The sequence below is a fragment of the Lutra lutra genome, chromosome 12 (assembly GCF_902655055.1).
Source record: "Lutra lutra chromosome 12, mLutLut1.2, whole genome shotgun sequence".
NCBI classification, from domain to species: Eukaryota; Metazoa; Chordata; class Mammalia; order Carnivora; family Mustelidae; genus Lutra; species Lutra lutra.
In genome coordinates this window covers 94,785,772-94,804,590 of record NC_062289.1, presented here as the reverse complement: position 1 = coordinate 94,804,590, position 18,819 = coordinate 94,785,772, and the positions used below count along the sequence as shown (strand labels likewise).

General features: G+C 49.0%; 1 protein-coding gene across 2 annotated transcripts in view; it reads right to left on the bottom strand.

Annotated features, from left to right (window-relative positions):
* Positions 1 to 14,074: 14,074 nt before the first annotated feature.
* WSCD2 (WSC domain containing 2) overlaps positions 14,075 to 18,819 on the bottom strand; it is a 129,527-nt gene continuing 124,782 nt past the window's right edge. For both annotated transcript variants that reach the window (XM_047697724.1, XM_047697723.1), the window contains exon 9: positions 14,075 to 16,190. In XM_047697724.1, the coding sequence (XP_047553680.1) occupies positions 15,838 to 16,190 (353 nt within the window). In that variant the 3' untranslated portion in view covers positions 14,075 to 15,837. The remainder of the gene's footprint in view (positions 16,191 to 18,819) is intronic.

Sequence of the window (18,819 nt, the reverse complement as noted above, 5' to 3'; positions counted from 1 at the left end):
TCAGGTCCAACGTGTCATTCAAAGCTACTGTTTGCTTGTTAATTTTCTGTTTGGATTGTCTATCCATTGATGTAAGTGGGGTGTCAAAGTCCCCTACTATGAGCGTATTCCTATCAATTTCTTTATGTTTGCTAATAACCACATTATGTATTTGGGTACTCCCATGTTGCGGAGTATTTACAAAATAAATACAAATATTTACAATGGTTATGTCTTCTTGTTGGATTGTTCCCTTTATTGAGCATGTAGCGTCCTTCTTTGTCTCTCATTACAGTCTTTGTCTTAAAGTCTGTTTTCTCTGGGGCACTTGGGTGGCACAGTTGGTTGAACGTCTGACTCTTGATTTTAGCTCTGGTCATGATCATGAGAATGAACCCTGCATCAGGTTCCATGCTTATCACAGAGTCTGCTTAGGACTCCCTCTCCCTCACCTTCTGCCTCTAGCCCCTCTCAAATAAATAAATAAATCTTTTAAAAAATTCTATTATGTCTGATAGAAGTATTGCTCCCCCAACTTTCTTTTCATTTCTGTTTGTATACTCAACGTTTTTTCATCCCCTCACTTTCAATCTACATGTGTCTTTAGGTCTGAAATGAGTTTCTTGTAAGAAGCATATAAAGGGGTCTTTTTTTCCCCATCCCATCACCCTATGTCTTTTGATTGGAGTGCTTCATCCATTTATATTCAAACTAATCATTGATGGGTTTGTATTTATTGCCATCTTGTTATTTGTTTTATGGTTGTTTTTATAGTTCTTTTCTGCTTCTTCTCTTGCTGTCTTGTGGTTTGATGGATTTTTTAGTAATATGCTTAGATTCCTTTCTCTTTATTTTATGTATATCTATTACAGGTTTCTATATCTATTACAGGTTATCATTAGGTTTATATATGATATCCTATGTATATAAGAGTCTATATTAAGTTGATGCTGACTTAAGATTAAACCCATTCTAAAAGCACTAATTTTTTACTCTTCTTCCTCCTGCCCCCACAACACAAATGTTTTAGGTATATGGTGTCCTATTTTACATCCCTGTGTGTGTGTATGTGAATCTCTTAACTGATTTTTATAGATATATTTAATTTTCCTGATCTTTGTGCTTCCTACTTCTTTCTTTCTTTTTTTTTTTAAGATTTTATTCTTATTTATTTGACAGAGAGAGACACAGCGAGAGAGGGAACACAAGCTGGGGGAGTGGGAGAGGGAGAAACAGGCCTCCTGCTGAGCAGGGAGCCTGATATGGGGCTCAATCCCAGGGCTCTGGGACCATGAACCAAGCCGAAGGCAGATGTTCAATGACTGAGCCACCCAGAGGCCCTTGTGTTTCCTACTTTTCTTACTCCTGCTTTTGGTCTTTCCTTTCCACTCAGAGTTCCTCTTTTTTTTTTTTTTAAGATTTTATTTATTTATTTGACAGAGACACAGCAAGAGAGGGAACACAAGCAGAGGAAGTGGGAGAGGGAGAAGCGGGCTTCCTGTGGAGCAGAGAGCCCAATGCAGGGCTTGATCCCAGGACTCTGGGATTATGACCTGAGCTGAAGGCACATGCTTAATGACTGAGCCACTCAGGTGCCCCCCCCCCTTAACATTTCTTATAAGATTGGTTTAGTCGTGATGAATTCCTTTCACTTTTGTTTGGGGGAAACTCTGTCTCTCCTTCTATTCTGAATGATAACATAGCTGGATAGAATATTCTTGGTTGTAGGTATTTTTCCTTTTAGCACTTGGAATATATCATGCCACTTTCTTCTGGCCTGCAAAGTTTCTGTTGAAATATTGACTGATACCCTTATGAGGTTTCCCTTTATATGTAACTGTTTTCCTTTCTCTTGCTGCTTTAAAAATTATCTATCACTATTTTTTGTCATTTTAATTATTATGTCTTGGAATGGACCTCCTTGGGTTGATTTTATTGGGGGATCTTTGCACCTCCTTGATCTAGATGTCCGTTTCCTTCCCCAACTTGGGAAGTTTTCAGCTACTTTTTATTCCAATAAATTCTCTGCCCCCTTTTCTCTTTCTTCTCCTTCTGGGATCTCTATAAGGAGAATGTTATTAGATTTAATGGTGTCACTGAGTTCCCTTAACCTATTTTTATTTTTAATCCCTTTTTCACTTTCCTTTTCAGCTTGCTTATTTGCCATTACTGTCTTCTAGCTCACTAATCTGTTCTTCTGCTTCTTCTACTCTATTTATTCCCTCGTGTGTATTTTTAATTTCAGTTACTAAGTTAATCTGATTCTTTTTATATTTTCTGTCTTTTTGTTGAGGGTCTCCCTGAGATCCTCCACCCTTAAGTTCAGTGAGTATCTTTAGGACGATTACTTTATATCCTCTATCAGGCATATTGATTATCTCTGTTTGATTTAGCTCTATTGATGAGATTTTTGTCCTGTTTTGCCATTTGGCAGAACTTATCACCTCTGTCTCCTCATTTTGTCCAACTGTCATGTCTGTTTCTATGTTTTAGGCAAGTCAGCTTTGTCTTCTCCTGAAAATAATAAGAAAGAGGTCCTGTAACAAAAAAGGCGCAGTATTTGAATAGACACTTAAAAGGAAATATAGAGCTAGTAAGTACATGAAAAGATGTGCAACACCATTCACTATTAGAATCACAGTGAGATACCACTAACATGTACTAGAATATCTAAAAACAAACAGATGGGCATTACCAAAGTTTGGTGAGGATGTGAGCAATTGAACTCTTGTACACTGTGGGTAGAAATACAAAATGGGACAGTCTTTCTAGAAAACAGTATGGCAGGTTTTTTGTTTTTTGTTTTTTTTTTTTTTAATAAAGTTAAATATACACTTGTGACCCAGCAGCAATTCCGCTCTTAGGTATTTACTCAAGAAAAGGAAAACTTAAGTCAGCAGAAAAATCTGTATGCCAACATTTATAGTAGCTTTGCTGATAATAACCCCAAACTGGAAAGAAGCCAAATTTGCTATCACTTGGTGAATGGGTTTAAAAAAGATATGGTATGTCCATACAATGGAATACTACTCAGCAATGGAAGGAATGAACTACTTATACTGATCATGCAACAATTTAGATAAATTGCAAAAGCATTAAGATAGCTAGAAGAAGAGAGTCTTGTATGACTTCATTTATATGAAATTCTGGAAAAGTATAATGCTAGCAAAGCAAACCAGTGGTATCCAGGGGCCAAGAGGGAGAGCACAGCAGAAGGAGGGAATTAACTGCAAAGGGCAAGAAAGAATTTTTTGAAGAAAGTTCTATAGCATTATAGGGATGGTAGTCATATGATTATATCATGAATACTAAAATTAACTAGCTCATATACCTGAAATTGGCAAATTCTGTCATATAAAAATATATTTCAATAAAGCTGACCCAAAAGCAAAAGAAAACGTTGAGCTCATGGTAAAAAAAAATACTAATATTGACAACAATAATTAAGTCATTTCAATGGGTCAGATACTCTGCATATATTTGCCTCCTTTTCTAGACTAGGAAGTAGATGCTCAAAGAAATGAAGCAACATTCCTAATGCCACACATCTGGGACGTAGCAGGGCTGGGACTTGAATTTGCAAAGGTAAAGTCACGGCCTGTATGCTTTCTGCAGAAGTCCACATCTGGGCTCTGATACTAACTAGCCTGCCATCCTGTGGCTTGGAAATTGGATGACTTGCTGGGGAAAGACGCAGCCCTCACACCTGAGGGGTTCCTGGTTTCTGCTTGGGAATTAGCTAACAATTACCAAATCCATGCATTTAATGAGGTGGAAAGTGGCCTATGATAATAATAATTAGCCCTCAAACATTGTTCTTTCACATTAGTTTGCTTTAAAGGCATGTTTATTAATTAAATACTTTGCACAGCCTTAGGAGGCAAGAGAAGGATGGGGTGGCTGGCTTTCCAGAAAAGTCAGATGAAGCAAGGAAGTGGGTATGGTATGTCCCAGGTCAGGGTCCTGTCAGCCTCCCATCAGGAAACAGTGGCCTCAGTAGTTCATTCAACCCATCAACATGCAGAGCAAGGACACATAGTGGGTGGAAGCTCTCTGACTTGTAGCTTTGACATCAGGAAAGTAGGTGTGAAATACTGTGTGCCTTTGGGCAAAGCCCTTCCCCTCTCTGGGCCTTATTCCCCTGGTGGGTCGGTGTGTGTGATTCCAAGTCGTCCATATGCGCCCAGTCTTCTCAATCCAGGGGTGACTGAATTCTTAGGGGCTTGCCTAGTTGAGCAACACTGGTTTTGCAGAGGGGAAACCAAGACCTGGAGAGGGTAGAGCCTTGTTTTGGTGGTTTTTCTGAAGCAACATTTAGCTCCATGATGAGGGAGGGCAGAATGAATGGATTTGAAAGGAACAAGGAGTCACTGAAAGTGCCCCTCTGTGGTTCAGTCCTTGTAGGATAGCCTGGATCTGCGGGAGGGTTGGATTCCTGTGGAGTGTGTTGGATAAGTAGAACTTACCAGGGAGTGAGTAAGGGTGTGGTGATGAGTTGATGGTGAACCAATCATTTCGTGAATATGCAAATAATGAATTGATGGAAGAGGGGCCATACTTTCCTGTTTCTTCGCATGCCTTGTAATTTTTTGTGGACAGCATTTTGAGTATTATAACATGGTAACTCTGGAAATCAGGTTCCCCCCTACCCCCTTCTCTAAGGTTTGTACTTGTGGATGGTTGGGGCCTGCAACCATCTGTTTCGTGACTTTTCCAGCCATCTCTGTCTGCCTCCGCCCTGCAAAGATGGTATTACTTGTCGTGTGTGGTCACTGAAGTGTCCACTCTGTTATCTCCATGGTCAGTCCGAGGTCTGGGTCCTGTCACTTACTTAAAATGCAGAAATTCAGTCCTTACATTGTTTTCTTCACGAAGAATGCCCTGGTTTCTGGAAGTCTTGGATTAGGTTTCAAATGCAGAGGAATGTTCCTTTTATCCGGAGTTGATTTTTGTTGGTCTTTGCAAGTCAATGGTTGTTTCAGTGAGGGGTCTGATTCTTTGAGTAGCGTACTCCACAATCTGGGATGCCAATGTGCTATAGAATTCCCACCTCATCACAGTTCCCAGCCCTCCCTATTGCCTCCCCCACCACCAGTGCCAAGTTGACTGCACTAGTGTATTTTTCTTACAGTAGAGAATGAGTTCTCTGGATGTGTCTTTAGTAAAGGTGTGAAAATTAAGGATACAAGAGCCCGATGTTTCAAGAAAATGGGGAGGGTCTATTTCTTTACAGAAAAGAGGAATATTCCTCTGTGTTCAGTGTGTGGGCTTACTGCACACTTACCTCCTTTATGGCGCAGACTGGTTCCCCCAGGTATTCAAACTTGAGAGCTTCTACTAAAGCTGGTCTCGTGTTTTTTTTACTTGGAAGGGTGGAAAAAGGAAGATTTTCGAGCATTCTAGCTGACCCAGTGTCAGGTAGAACCTGTTCCAGAAGTGAACTGCAGATAGGGACGGGGGCATGTCAAATAAGCTCCTCCCTGAAGACCATTATAGTGGCATTCACCCACAAAGAGCCTCCTGACGACTCCCTCCCTCCCTCCCCTGCCAACCTGCCCTCCATTTCACCCTTTGTCTCAGAGTCCCTCAGAGGCATCCAGTTTCGCTTCCTAGGAGTTCCCTCTGTGGTATAAATCATGTCAGACAGGTTCACGAAAGCGAGGCAGATTGCAGAGCTGAGAAAAACCGCTTTCAGGTCAGCGCAGCTGCACTGGCAGAAAGGTGACCACTCCTGTTTGCTGGGCACCTACTGTATGCTTTAAGAGGGTAAGCTCAGCCCCTCCTCCCAGCAGCTCTGTGAGAGAGGTGCCATTATGCCTACCTTATGGAAGGAAACACCGAGACTCCGAGAGTTTCATCATCAGTGGGGGTGAGGCTTGAACCCAGAAAAGGAATTGTGTGTCTGTGGTGCCACACCCTTGTTTGCTCACTCTGGCTTTCAGTCGTGGCTGGTGTGGACCACTCTTTGCGGGGGTGGGGGATGGGGCTTCCCATTCTCATTCCTGTCTTGTCTCAAGTGTGGGCTACACACCTTGCTTTTGGTCCTGGGTCTCTCTAGTGCCATGAACTCCTGCTGCATCCCACACAGGCCATACAAGGAAGTTCAAGGCTTCACTGATGACCCCTGACCTGTGGAGGTGGAGAGCTGATGGGCAGATGTTCCCAGCTCCATTCTGTGCATGGTCTGGGATACATCCTGTATACTCTTCAAGGGGTCCTTGTGGCATAGCCCCTTCCCTTCCCTGCCGTGGTCTCCACCTGAGACCTTCATAAGGTACCTAACGTTGTCCTTTTCTTGTGTCATCTTTCCTGCTCCCAGGGGTTGCCTCTTGATTAAATGGCCTGGACATAAATCCTTGCCCCAGACTCTGCTTTTAGGAAACTCCCCTCTGCCACAAGCAAAGGCAGGCAACATAGATTTCTTAAATCAATAGTCATCCCAAAGATGGATACTGGGGTTCTAACTGGTGAATGTAGGAAGTGTGGGTATGCAATTATAAGGGGGTGTTTTCTATGAACTGCCAGACCAGACATGCCCACAAGGGGGTTGTCTGTCTGCTTCAAGGCAGTCCTTGTGACAAGTGTCCCAGTTGACATTGATGAGAGACATTCATCTACTTTGGGTCTAGTTTATAAGCTGCACAGGGAGAAACAGTCCTGTGATCACGCTGCTGTGGTACGTTTTCAGTTCGACAAGACACCTCTCACCTTAATCATGTCCGTGGAGGTGGCTGTAACAGATCATCACGGACTGGGGGACTTAAACAAGACATTTATTTATTATGGTTCTGAAGGCTGGGAAGGACCCTCTTCTTGCCTTCTTGCTGGGTCCTTACACAGTGGAGGGAGGGAGAGGGGTAGAGGGACCTCAGTCTCGTGTCCTTGTCTCCTGTTATATGGGCATTAATACCATCATGACTTCATTGAATCCTGGTTCCCTCCAAAGGCCCCACATCCTGCTACCATCACCCCGGGCCTTAGGAGGATGCATTTTGGGAGGACACATTCAGCCCCTAGCTGTCCTGGGTCCCTTGGGCTAGCCAGGGAGAGATGCTTCTCCGAGTTATTACAAATGGAATCCTTCATTTGTGAAATCTCCCACGCCATCATTAATAATGTCATGAGAGCAAAAAGTACAGCACCCTTGTTCTTTGCTTCCCCTGTGCATAGGGTCCTGTGGCCAGCATAGCAAGCTCCTATGGTTATAGTTCACGATAACCTCTTTTTAGAGATGAAGACATTAGGGAGCTCCATACCTCCACTCCTCACCCACTTCGCTGAATCAATGAATGAAAGAATGGATGGATGGATGGATGGATAGAGGGATGGATGAATAATTCCCCTTTTTTGATCTCACACCAGGGTTTGTCGACCTTAGTGCCACTCACCTGTTTGGGCAGATCCTTGTGTCATGGAGGGAGCTGCTTGTGCTCTGTGGGATACTGAGCAGCACCCCTGAATTTTACCCAGTAGATGCCAATAACCCTTCTCTCTCCCCCAGTTGGGACAACCCACAATATCTCCAGACACTGCTAAATATCCCCCCGGCTGCAAGATCACCCCTGATGAGAACCCCCGCTACTAGAGGCATCACATTTGTTTTTTTTTTTTTTTTTAAAGATTTTATTTATTTATTTGACAGAGAGATCACAAGCAGGCAGAGAGGCAGGAAGAGAGAGAGGAGGAAGCAGGCTCCCTGCCGAGCAGAGAGCCCGATGCGGGGCTTGATCCCAGGACTCTGAGATCATGACCTGAGCCAAAGGCAGCGGCTTAACCCACTGAGCCACCCAGGCGCCCCTCACATTTGGTTTTGATTAAAGATAGGATTCCGTTGCCCTAATTGGGAAACCGCTACATTAGATGATTTTTTAATTTCCTACTTTAGATCCCAAGGGATCTACACAGTCCCCGAAACCACACAAAATTCTGTAAGTGTGGGTGCAGGTGGGTGCTCACGTTCTTCTAGGGAGGTAATGCATGGTTTGTGTGAGATTTTTATGGTGGTCTGAAACCCGCCTTCTGCAGGCCCTTCCCAGTCTGATGATTGGACCTTTGGGGTTTTAAGCCCCCCTCTCTCTTTTCTTCTGCCCCCACCCCACTCCCATATCCCTTTTCTATTGTCATAATAAAAGAGTCTTGGCTCATCTTATCCAGCACAGCTTCTCCTGGGGAAGAGGCTGTCACCTTGCCTCTGTGGGCTGGGGGGAGTGGCCGTGAAGGGAGGAGGAAAGAATTTCTAGAGAATCACTGAGCTGTGCAGTAAGAGATTATCGCTTAGCAGTTGCCATGGGGATCTATAAATCAGCCTCGCTGCTTAGAACCCAGTGACGTCTGGCACACCGCTTCCCTGCCTGCCTCCCCGCCCCACCCTGAGGGTCCTCAGCTCCAGAAAGGCCAACCCTTCCCAGGGTTTATTTTCCTTTCTCATCTCATGTGCTCTGGTCGGTCTTCTCCCAGTTGCCTTGCCAGAGCAGCGCCTTCCTTCTTGGCTTGGCACTCCTTTTCTGCTGAGGATGCAGCATAGTGGTTAAATGCAAGGACTCTGAAGCTAGACTTCCCAAGTTCGAAAAGTTCGAAGTCCAGTTCCCAGAGTCTGGCTGTGGGTCGTTGGGCAAATTACTTACCTTCTCTGAGCCGCCGTTCTCTGGTGGTAAAATGGGGATACTGAGTCTCTGCCTCCCAGAGGGCACTGATGATTCCGTACATTCCCCATGTGAAGCTCTTACCTTAGTATATATATATAACTTGCACTCCAACGTTATAATTTGTCCTCAGTAAATATCAGTTACTCTCATACGTAGTTTCTCATTTCCCTTATTGGCCCTTGTCTGGGCAGCTGGATCCTTCTATCCTTTCATTGCAATGTTTGTGAACACTGAGGTTGGGAGCTGGTGTTAAATAGGATCTTTCATTCTTTCATTGGCTAAATATTTGCTTATTACCTAGTTTGTGTTGGGGGCCATGGAAATGGACATTCAGAGGTAAAGATATGGTTTCTGTCCTAATAGAGCTCAGGTCCTGGTGAGAAGAGAGAGAGAGAGATCCCAAATTATTCAAGTGATCACAACAATGGTCATGTCCAAATCTATGATCAAGGTTAGAGGAAGAGCTGAATTTGGTCTTTGTAGTCTGGGGAGGCTGCCTGGAAGAGAAAGAGCCTGAGCCAGTTCCTAAGGAGGTGACAATATTAACCAGATAAAGTCTTTCCCGGAAGAGGGGACGGTCTGAATGAAGGACAAGCCCTGGCACGGTGTGTGTCTGTGTGTTGTGGGCAGTGGTGTGCTTGTAAGTACTTAACAAATGACTGGCCCTACCCCTCACTGCCCCACCAAAAGACAACTCTGCCCGATTTGCAGCATTTGTCAATTTCCCTGGTGTAAATACTCTCCCCACAGCCAATTTCCAGCTACCAGCACGACTTCACTGAACGTGAATTTGAGAAGAGATGTGCACAGACGTTTCTCAGGATCGTGTGGAGCCATTGGCTTTAGGGATTCAAGCAGGGGGTCTGTCATTAATTCGGTATTACTGCAGATAAAACTCAGGGCAGCTAAGGGAATAATAACTCAGGTCTGCTTCAGCTGATGACCTGTGGCTTTTCTCTGAATATCCTTTAGTATTCCTTAATTCACTTACTTAGAAAACCCCACACACATTTCCTTAGCACTTACTGTATGCCGAGTACAAGCTAGTTCCGAGGCATACAGAGCTCTCAATGCATGAAAAGCCGGGAATGCCTGCATGATAGCAATGGTCCTTTGTACGCTTTGGCTGTGGTGATGCCCAGACTGGGGCCAGTGGTCATCAGTAAGACCCCCATAAGCATACATTTGCCTCTGGCCCCCACTCCTGGGCTCCATCTTTGGGAAAGCCTGACTCAAAGTCTGACCTCAGACCAAAAAGCCTGGTAGACTTCTGAGATTTGAAAGCCCAGGTAATGGATTACAGGTTAGGTGTTAACTCGGGTCCCAGAGGAGAATTTGGCCTCATGCTTGCCTTCCACTTGCTCGTGTCCCGTCCCCACTGTCTTGGACACACAAGAGTCTGGTCACCTCTGGTCCCCTCAGAGATGGACCCTCTCCATTCTGGTTGACTGGTCCTTCCCTGTAATTGTTGAGCAAATGACTCCAGAACACACAAAAATCCTCTCATTTCCTTGCATTCCATTCCGTAAGGACTATTCATTTCTTTCTTTTTTTTTTTTTAGATTTTATTTATTTATTTGACAGAGAGATCACAAGTAGGCAGAGAGGCCGGCAGAGAGAGAGGAGGAAGCAGGCTCCCTGCTGAGCAGAGAGCCCGAAACGGGGTTTGATCCCAGGACCCTGTGTTCATTACTTGAGCCGAAGGCAGAGGCTTTAACCCACTGACCCAGGGGCCCCAAGGACTGTTCATTTCAATTAGCCATCAAAGGCCCGAAGCAGAGATGCATGGTCTGCTCTGGTCCATCCCCACCTTTGTTTCATGTTGGATTTGGGGCAGCCGGGGAGTGGGGGTGGGGGATGGAGTGAGGGGATAAATATTTTATCATTGTTTCTTCCACGATGTTCTGCCAGTTCTCATTTCCATGTTTCTCCCCCTGCACGCTGGCAGATTGCAGACTGTAAATTCGAGGGGAAATAGTAAACGTGCAAACATGATAAATAAACATGTTGCTTTTGCGAGGTTGGATATTATCATCCAGATTTATGGCTTGCCTCGCCTGCACGTTTTATTGCATTTTGGGAAAAGCTGAGCGAGGTTTCTGTGTTACATTGATCAACTTTCTGCCCTTCGCCCCTGTCACCCCCTCACCCTCACTGAGTCACTGAAATATCAACCTGGACCAGGGACATAATTTGTCTCCCAGGAAGGGAATGCATCTTGACAGGTGTTTTCTTTGGGGACAACTATTTATAGCTGTAATAACGATCGTACTGCTGGGCACTGTTGTCTATCCCCTCCCCTCCCTCAGTTCTCAAAAATGAACATATTTGTGTTGTCCTGGTGGGAAAAAGTGCCAAATCAGTGATTTAAGTCTCTGCTCTATTCCTCTGTCTCTCTCTCTGCCTCTCTTTCCGTCGTCAACCCTCTCCGTCTTCCGCCTTCTGGTGGACAGGCTCTGGATCATGCCCCCGTTCGAATCCAAGCGTTGCCACTAATTTCTGTGTCACCTTAGCAAATTACTGACCCTCTCTTACAGGGAGAATTGCAGGAGGCATTTCTGTGCCTGTCTTCACCTTCCCTCCCCCCGTCTCACCCCAACTAGATGGTGAAGGCTTGCCGTCTTTTTTCTCTGCCCTCACCTGCTCCTGGGCCCCATGTTCTCCGTCTGTCATGGGACCCCCACCTGGGAGCTGCCTAGTAGAACCTTGGTGACCCCACTGCCTTCTTTGTCACTGCCCCCTCCCCACATCCAGCCGGTCACCTGGTCCTGTGGATTCCTCTGCATGCCTCTCACTGCCACGCCTCACCCTTCCTATTTTTGAGTGTCCTCAGAGTGCCAGGCACTGAGCTGGTCTCTGAGCACTGTCCCTTCTCAGGGTCACGACAGTGATCTTTCCGGGGACTCCTGTCTCCTGGCCTGATGCTGCCTTCCCCCTCTCGGTACTCACTGTAACCGCTAAGGGACCGGGCAGTGGCACGCGTGCCTGCATTTCTGTTGCTAAGGAAACCACTTCCTTGGTTACCAGCCCGGGTAGCATTTGTCTCACTGTGTCTGCCTCCTGCAGAGTCGCCCCCCACTCTCCAGGAAGATGAGGAAGAGGAGGAGGAGGAGGCAGGAGAGGACAAAAGGGGTGGGGGTGAGCAAGGGACAGGTAGGGAGACAGAGATCAAGAGGTAGAGAGATGCTGGCACAGACAGCGCAGAAATCAAGGAAGAGATAAGGATGAAGAGGGGGGATGGAGGGAGAGGGGGTTGGTGAGGACAAGACAGAAGAGGTTTAATGAGCAGCTGGAGAAAATAAAAGCAGAAAGAGGGAAATGGAGCCCAGGAGGCATGCGAAGGAAAATGGAGAGAAACCAATGGTGGGGGAGGGGTCTGGGCCTCTGGGATGAGATGGGCCCTTGTGGGATGGGCCCCCAACAGCCCTCTGCCTCCTCATCTTTCTCCCCCTCCCACACTGTCCACCGAATGTTTGCAGTGGCCTCCTGGTTACTATGCAAATAGGGAGGAAATCCCAGCTATCAGCAGACCCAGGTGCTGCCTGTTCTCTTCTAGAGGTGATCACAGGATGAGCCAATGGTCCTGACTTCTGAGCCAGGCACCCCCCCCCCAACTGGGTGACCCCGGAATCCCCAGGGGTCACTGTTCCTCTGTGCATGCGGAAGGACTTTCTGGAGAAGGCCCAGTTCTGCTGTGACCTCTGTGGGGCTCAGGCTAGTTCCAGCCAGTCTCAGGCATCGGTGTGCATCACTCCCATCTGTTAGGGTCATCAGTAACCTCCCGGGGGTCGGCCAGGACCCGCATAGGGTCATTGCCTTCTCGGCCCCACGATCACATCCTCAAAAGCTTTCTGCTACTTAGAGGTGTCTGCTTGGGACTTGGTAAAATGTAAGCTTGGCAGGAGCGGGGATTTTTTTGTCTGTTTTGTTCCTCTTTAAGTCTCTAGACGCTAGAGCAGGGCTGGGCACACAGGAGATGCCCAGTAAATATCTGTTGAATGAAAGAGTCAATGCTACCTTGGTTCCTTTTGGGTCTGGAGTACAGATTTGTTTCAAGAGGGTTGCAGAAGTGCGGTAAAGATGGGCAGAGACCAGCCAGAGAAGTTGCTCAACTGTCCATCTCACCAGCCCCCTGCCCTGCTGTCCTCCTTGGTGGGAAGGACACGGCACAGGATCTGTGAGAGCTGGGGAGGAGTGTCTAGGGGAGCGTGGGGCTAGATAATCACTTCTGGTCGGGGAGGAAGAGATCATAGACAAGGTCAAAGAAATTGGCATAGGGCTTCAGCGCTCTATTTGGTACCAGAGTCAAGTTTCCACCTGTGGTTGGGTGAGGGCCCAAGGGAACCAAGAGAAAGATTCCTCCAGGGCCAGGAGCGGAGCTCAGTCTCTAGCCAGAATCAGTTTTGGTGGATTCAGGCTCAGTCCAGACACACTCTCGGCCCAGGCTTGGGGGCAAGTCAGGGTTTAGCCTGTGCCCCAGGTTGGAGTGCCGCCAATGACCTGGGTCAGGACTCAGTATGGAAAGGGCCAATGTTTGATGTGTGGCTGGAATTGGGCATCAGTATGAGACTGGGATCGTCGATCAGTAGATGTTCAGAATTGGGACTCAGTGGTCACCCGGGATCAAGACTCTAGGATTGGGGCTCAGTCTGTGAACAGGTCAGAGTTGGCTGATGGGTGTAGCCTGGGGCTGGTGAGTCCCTGGAGAAGGCTTTCTGAAGCCCCAGAAGAGAAAGACCCTGCCCTTGGTCCTGGAGCAGCCTCACACTTTCCCCCTCCCTGAGCTCTTCCCCTGCCCTATTTCAGAGAACCCAGGGCTGGGGGGAAAAGGCCTCCTCCCCACTCCTCCTGAGCACTCCCCCATGCGGGTGTGTGTGTGGGGGGGGGTCTCTCCCTGCTCCTCCTTTGCCTGCCCCAGCTCTGCTTCCGACCTCCCTCCCCATCTCCATCCACAAGGCTGTATGTAAGCCCTCGTCCCTCCCAGAAGCTGCCTGCTCCGCCCCCTTGTGTGCTCATGGGTTCCCTCTACACGCACAGGGGCACAGCACCGCACACTCAGGACACTGTCGTTCGCACACAGAACGGACATCCCTCCCAGACAACCTCTTCTGGACCCATGCACCGGCCCCCCCCCCCCCCGATATGCACACTTCCCAAGGATCAAGGGCAGAGGCCGAACACACCCCCCCCTTCTCTGGCTGGGGGCTCAGGTACTCCGGCCCGCTTCTGTCTACACCTGGGAGCTGACACGCCTTAGAAGTGGGATGGTTAAAAAAAGTTGGGGGGACACAGTCTCTTCACTCAGAAGGGCAGGTGAACACAATTTTACACACACACACACACACACACACACACACACACCACACACCCCCCAACTTCCCAAGCACAGACACAACTACCTGCCCAAAACCCGTTTGTGAACTCCCCTTACACAACACTCTACCACGTGGTAGAATCAGCAACAAAACTCGCTTTTAATGACGGTGTTGACCTGAGGAATCTTCAGACAGAGGCCTGCGGCCTGAGGCGACCGCCAGCAGAACGGGCCCAGGTCTCAGACCCCAAGGCTCCCAGAGAGAGCGGATGTCCCCGGGGGAGGGGAGGCCATGCCGTCTACTGCTTCTCAGAAGACTAGAAACTAGCCTGGGGCGGGGGGGTGGGGTGGGGGAGAAACCTGGTACAAAATACATTCCGTGCTCCCTGGCTGGGCCCTGAGCCTGGGCGGGGGGCAAATCTCACAGAGGAGGGGGTCAGGGAAGAGAACCACAGGCCCAGTCCCTAAGCCCTGCTTCTCTTTGAGTGGCCAGGTGCAAAGGGGCAGAACGTAGTAGTTATATTCCTCTTAAAAAAATAGATCTCTTTACAGTCACCTTCTCCATAGTCTCTTGGGTATTTGGGAAAGAGCATTTACCTGCACCCCAAGCCTTCAGAGGGGCTGACTGGGGGGCTGCTCCAGACAGAAGAGCAAAGCTCTGGGACCTATGGCTTTTGCGTCTATGTTGTAGGGGACGGTGCAGGTGTGGGCAGGACGTGAAGCCCCTGGGATCCGAGATGGGACAGATGGGGTCCTGAATCAGTGCTGAGACTGATGGTTAGCGACCCAGGTCCTGGAGAATCCTTTGGTTTGATGTCTTACCACCAAGGGAAGTGTGTTTCTATGGAAACGAAAGAACCATCCTCTTCCTTAAAGAATCATTTCCATGGAAGCTGGCCCCACGGGACTAGGACCAAGGGGTGGTTGGTGATCTGGGAAGGTAGTGGGGGATCTGTGTGGGTCAAGGTCCCCACCTGACGTGGAGCACTCCAGGCTCTCTCACCTGGATAGCAAAGGACCCCCCGCTAGGGGTCAGAGGGCAGTATAGGGTCACTGTGTTTGGCTCCACTGTGGTAGAGCTGCCCCTGGGTGCTGTCAGTCTTACTCAAGCTTCTGCGTGTGGCATGTGACCATCCTGGGGTTAACTGCTGGCGCCTGAGGACCCCTGGGAGTGGGATCAAAGATGCCAAGGTCCCCTCCTGGGTATAGTTGGGGGGGAGTGGGGAAGGGCAGCATTCTGGCAACCAGATTGTTTCTCGGAGCCATGGGACCTGGGGGGGGGGGCTCCTCGTGCCGGTCCCCCACATGGCAGTGCCCGTTAACCTCCTGGGGGTACCATTGCCTCCATAGCCCCCACTGACTGTCAGAGACCCTTCTTCCAGCAGAAGCGGCCTGGGTCCATGTTGGAGTCCCTGCTTCCCTGGGGCATGGAGGAGAGAAGGGGAGGCCGTGAACGCTCAGCCCAGAAGGAAAGAGCACCCGGGGCCACTTTCTCCCTTGACCATCCCTTTAGCTCTCGAATCAACATCTTTGATTTCTGCAATGGGACACCTGCTTCTCGGGGACACTGTGAGCCCTCGCTCCCTACAGGCAGGATCCTGAGTGGTGGGGGCTGGGGCACCGGAGACAGGCAAGGGTCCATGGGGCTCGAGTGCCCCAAACCAGCAGCCCCCTCCAACTCCAAGGGGGGCAGGGAGTTGGGTGGTGAGTGCCCCCATGGTCTCTTCCCTTGAGCTTCCTTTGTCATGCAGGAAACTCCACTGAGGGCCAACAGCCACCATGGGGATTGTCCCCAAACCAGAAAGAGAGGACAGGTTGGGCGGAGGTTCCCCAAGGGAGGAGAATCTCGAGACCCCAGCTGGGTGGGGACTCCCAACCCCCTCGTCCCCAGCCCAGGCATCATCTGGGGTAGTAGTCATCGGGGACGCCCGTGAGGTTCCTCCCCTTAAGGGCTGCATCCACCATCTTGATGTAGGCCGAGATGACCTTCTGCATGTCGGCCGTGTAGGGGTCATACTCGAGCTTGCGGAGGCCCGAGCGCTTGAAGTTGCCGTCCTTCTGGCTCTCTACGCACAGTAGCCGGTCCTCCCTGACAGCCACGCCCAGCAGGCTCACCATGCGGCCCAGCTGGACGAAGAGGTCCTGCTTCAGGTCCTCAAAGTGCACCACCAGCACCTTCTTGCCAAACTTGAGCCAGTCCAGCGTGTGAGTGGCCCACCACGGGGCGTAGTTCCTCACGAACTCCGGCCACTCTGGGGAGAGGAGGCAGGGCAGGGTCAGAGAAGGGGAGGGGCGCCCAGAGGACCAGGGTCAGGATCAAGGCAGTTACGGCAACGCCCTTCGCTCCTTCAGATCCCACACTGGCCCGGTCCCTCCCACCTCCATGCTGTTGCTGCTACCTGCAATGTTCTCAACCTTTCCTTATCTTTGGAGAGAACCATAACCCCTCTTAGGTGCTTCCTGCATGGCCACCCCAGCCTTCTCCATAAATGCATGTTATTGTGTTTTTATATACGTTTGTATTAGTGTAGCTAGTAATCTGCTTATTCCTCACAGCAACCGTTCTCTTCCTTGAACCCAAAAGTGAGACACAGAGAGGTCAAGTAACTTGCTGAAGGTCACACAGCCATGCAATGGCAGAGCCAGGATTTGAAACCAAACAGTCTGGTTTCAAAGTCTGGGCTTTGAACGATCAAGTTGTCCTGTTTGGTAATGTTATATACTCAGGAGGATAGTAGGACCTTTGAATAGAGAAGTGGATAAAAGCATAGGACGTTTGGCCAGGGGGATGGGGTAACTGGGTGATGGGCATTAAGGAAGGCACTTGAAAGAATCAGTACTGGGTATTATATGCAACGAATTACTCCTAAATTCTACCCGAAATTAATAATCTATACTATGTGTTAACTAACTTGAATTTAAAACAACAAAAAAGTGACTGCCCATAAACAAACAAAACAGCCTCTGAGGGTTTTAGCACGGTACCCAGTAGGTGCTCAGTAAATGCTGCCTGTTTCTCTTCCTGTCATTGTTCTGAGCTAGGACCTCATCTCCCCGGACTCCCCAGACCCAGGCTAGTGCCGCCTCTGGGCTTCACTGCGCCCTCCACAACCCCCACGTGTATTGTCTCTCTCTCCAGTAGACCAGGCTGGGAGTATAGTTTAAGTCAGATTATCTATCTTGTCATCTTTGCCTTACTGTTCTACTTTTCATCATGGTTTTTTTGTCATTTTGTTTTTGTTTTCAGTTTATTACCTTACTGTGGTAATCTGGCAGCGGGGGGACTGTCACGAACAGGGAATGGTGTGTTGGGGTGGTCTGGCTTGAAGACAGGCTACACCAGAATGTGGCTGATTGCTTGGGGAGCCCCAGAGAGGATCTCAAAGAGCTGCAAGCCAGCCCCGGGGCTGCAGAAATGGACAGAATGAGAAGTCCCTGTGGCGGGGGGGGGGGGGGGGGGGTCACAGAGAACATTGGGAAGGGAGAAAGGGATTCTGAGCCCCCGCTGGACAGTCACAGGCAGGTGCTCTGAAACCCGAAAGCCAGAACCCCTGCTGCTCACAGAGGCAACACCACCCTGCACCCCCCAGAGGGATCTGCTTTTTTTAATTTTTATTTTTTATTTTATTTATTTTAAAAGATTTTATTTATTTGACAGACAGAGATCACAAGTAGGCAGAGAGGCAGGCTGAGAGAGAGAGGAAGCAGGCTCCCCGCTGAGCAGAGAGCCGATGCGGGACTCCATCCCAGGACTCTGAAATCATGACCTGAGCCGAAGGCAGCGGCTTAACCCACTGAGCCACCCAGGCACCCCGAGGGATCTGCTTTTTGAACAAGGGTTTATCAGTCTCCCAAGCTGGGCTGGGGGAGCTCAGTTGCTTCTTGACAACTAAATCCTCCTCCTTTGCTGGGTGATGGGTACTTACAATCTCATTTAATCCTAAAGTGTACCCTGAAGGGAAAGGGCTACTGCTGACTTGTATCACCAGTGAGGAGACAGGAGGCTCAGAGAAGGGAAGCAACAGGCCCAAGGTCACACAGCCAGGCCCCAGGTCCTAATCTTTCCCAGGCACCAGCAGCCTCACCCCACTCCCTCCCACTGCCTTACCCCCAGCAGGGGCTCGACGAATGGCTGTTGAACTAAATTGGAATTCCCCACCACCAAACTGTGACATGATAAAGGGCTCCTCTTTCTTTGCAAAACCCATCAGACCCGTGGTGAGCCTCCTGCTCCCCCAGCGCCCGGAACACCGCTGCTGCTAGGGAAACGTGAATGCTGGGGACAAGGATATCTTTTATCTTTACGATAGATGATTTACAAGGTGTCTGGCTAATTGGGCCCACACTGTTGTAATGGGTTAAGACCAGATGTATCTGAGTGATTAGAGGAATGTAGAGCATGTACATAGTCTGTTTTTTTTTGTTGTTGTTGTTGTTGTTGTTTTGAGTCTGCCCCCTCCTGAGTCCTCCACCCACCCCCTCACACATCCCTGCGGGGTCCGGACACCTGCTGCTCTTCCCGTAGAAGCCCAGCAGGATGAAGGTGGGACTCAGTTGCCCAGGAGCGAGCGGATCAGATTTCTAGGCTGGGCTACTTCTGACCAACCATCTCAGGTATTTGCTGGGGGGGTTGCTGCACAAGCTCCCCCCAAAAAGGAGAGGGAAGACCCATCTGCAGGGCGGTCAGGGCCTGCAGAGGGCGGTCCCAGCCTTGGGTGCTTCTTCGGGGGTCGTTTAAGGCTCAGGGTCTGGGCACAGACCATTTTGGAGGCAGACGGCAGTGTTCACAACCCCCTTCCTCTCTGTGTTAGCTGTGGCAGCGTGGGGACCTCGGTTGGTCTCCTCGAGACTCGGTTTACCCATCAGTAAAAGAACTGTGCT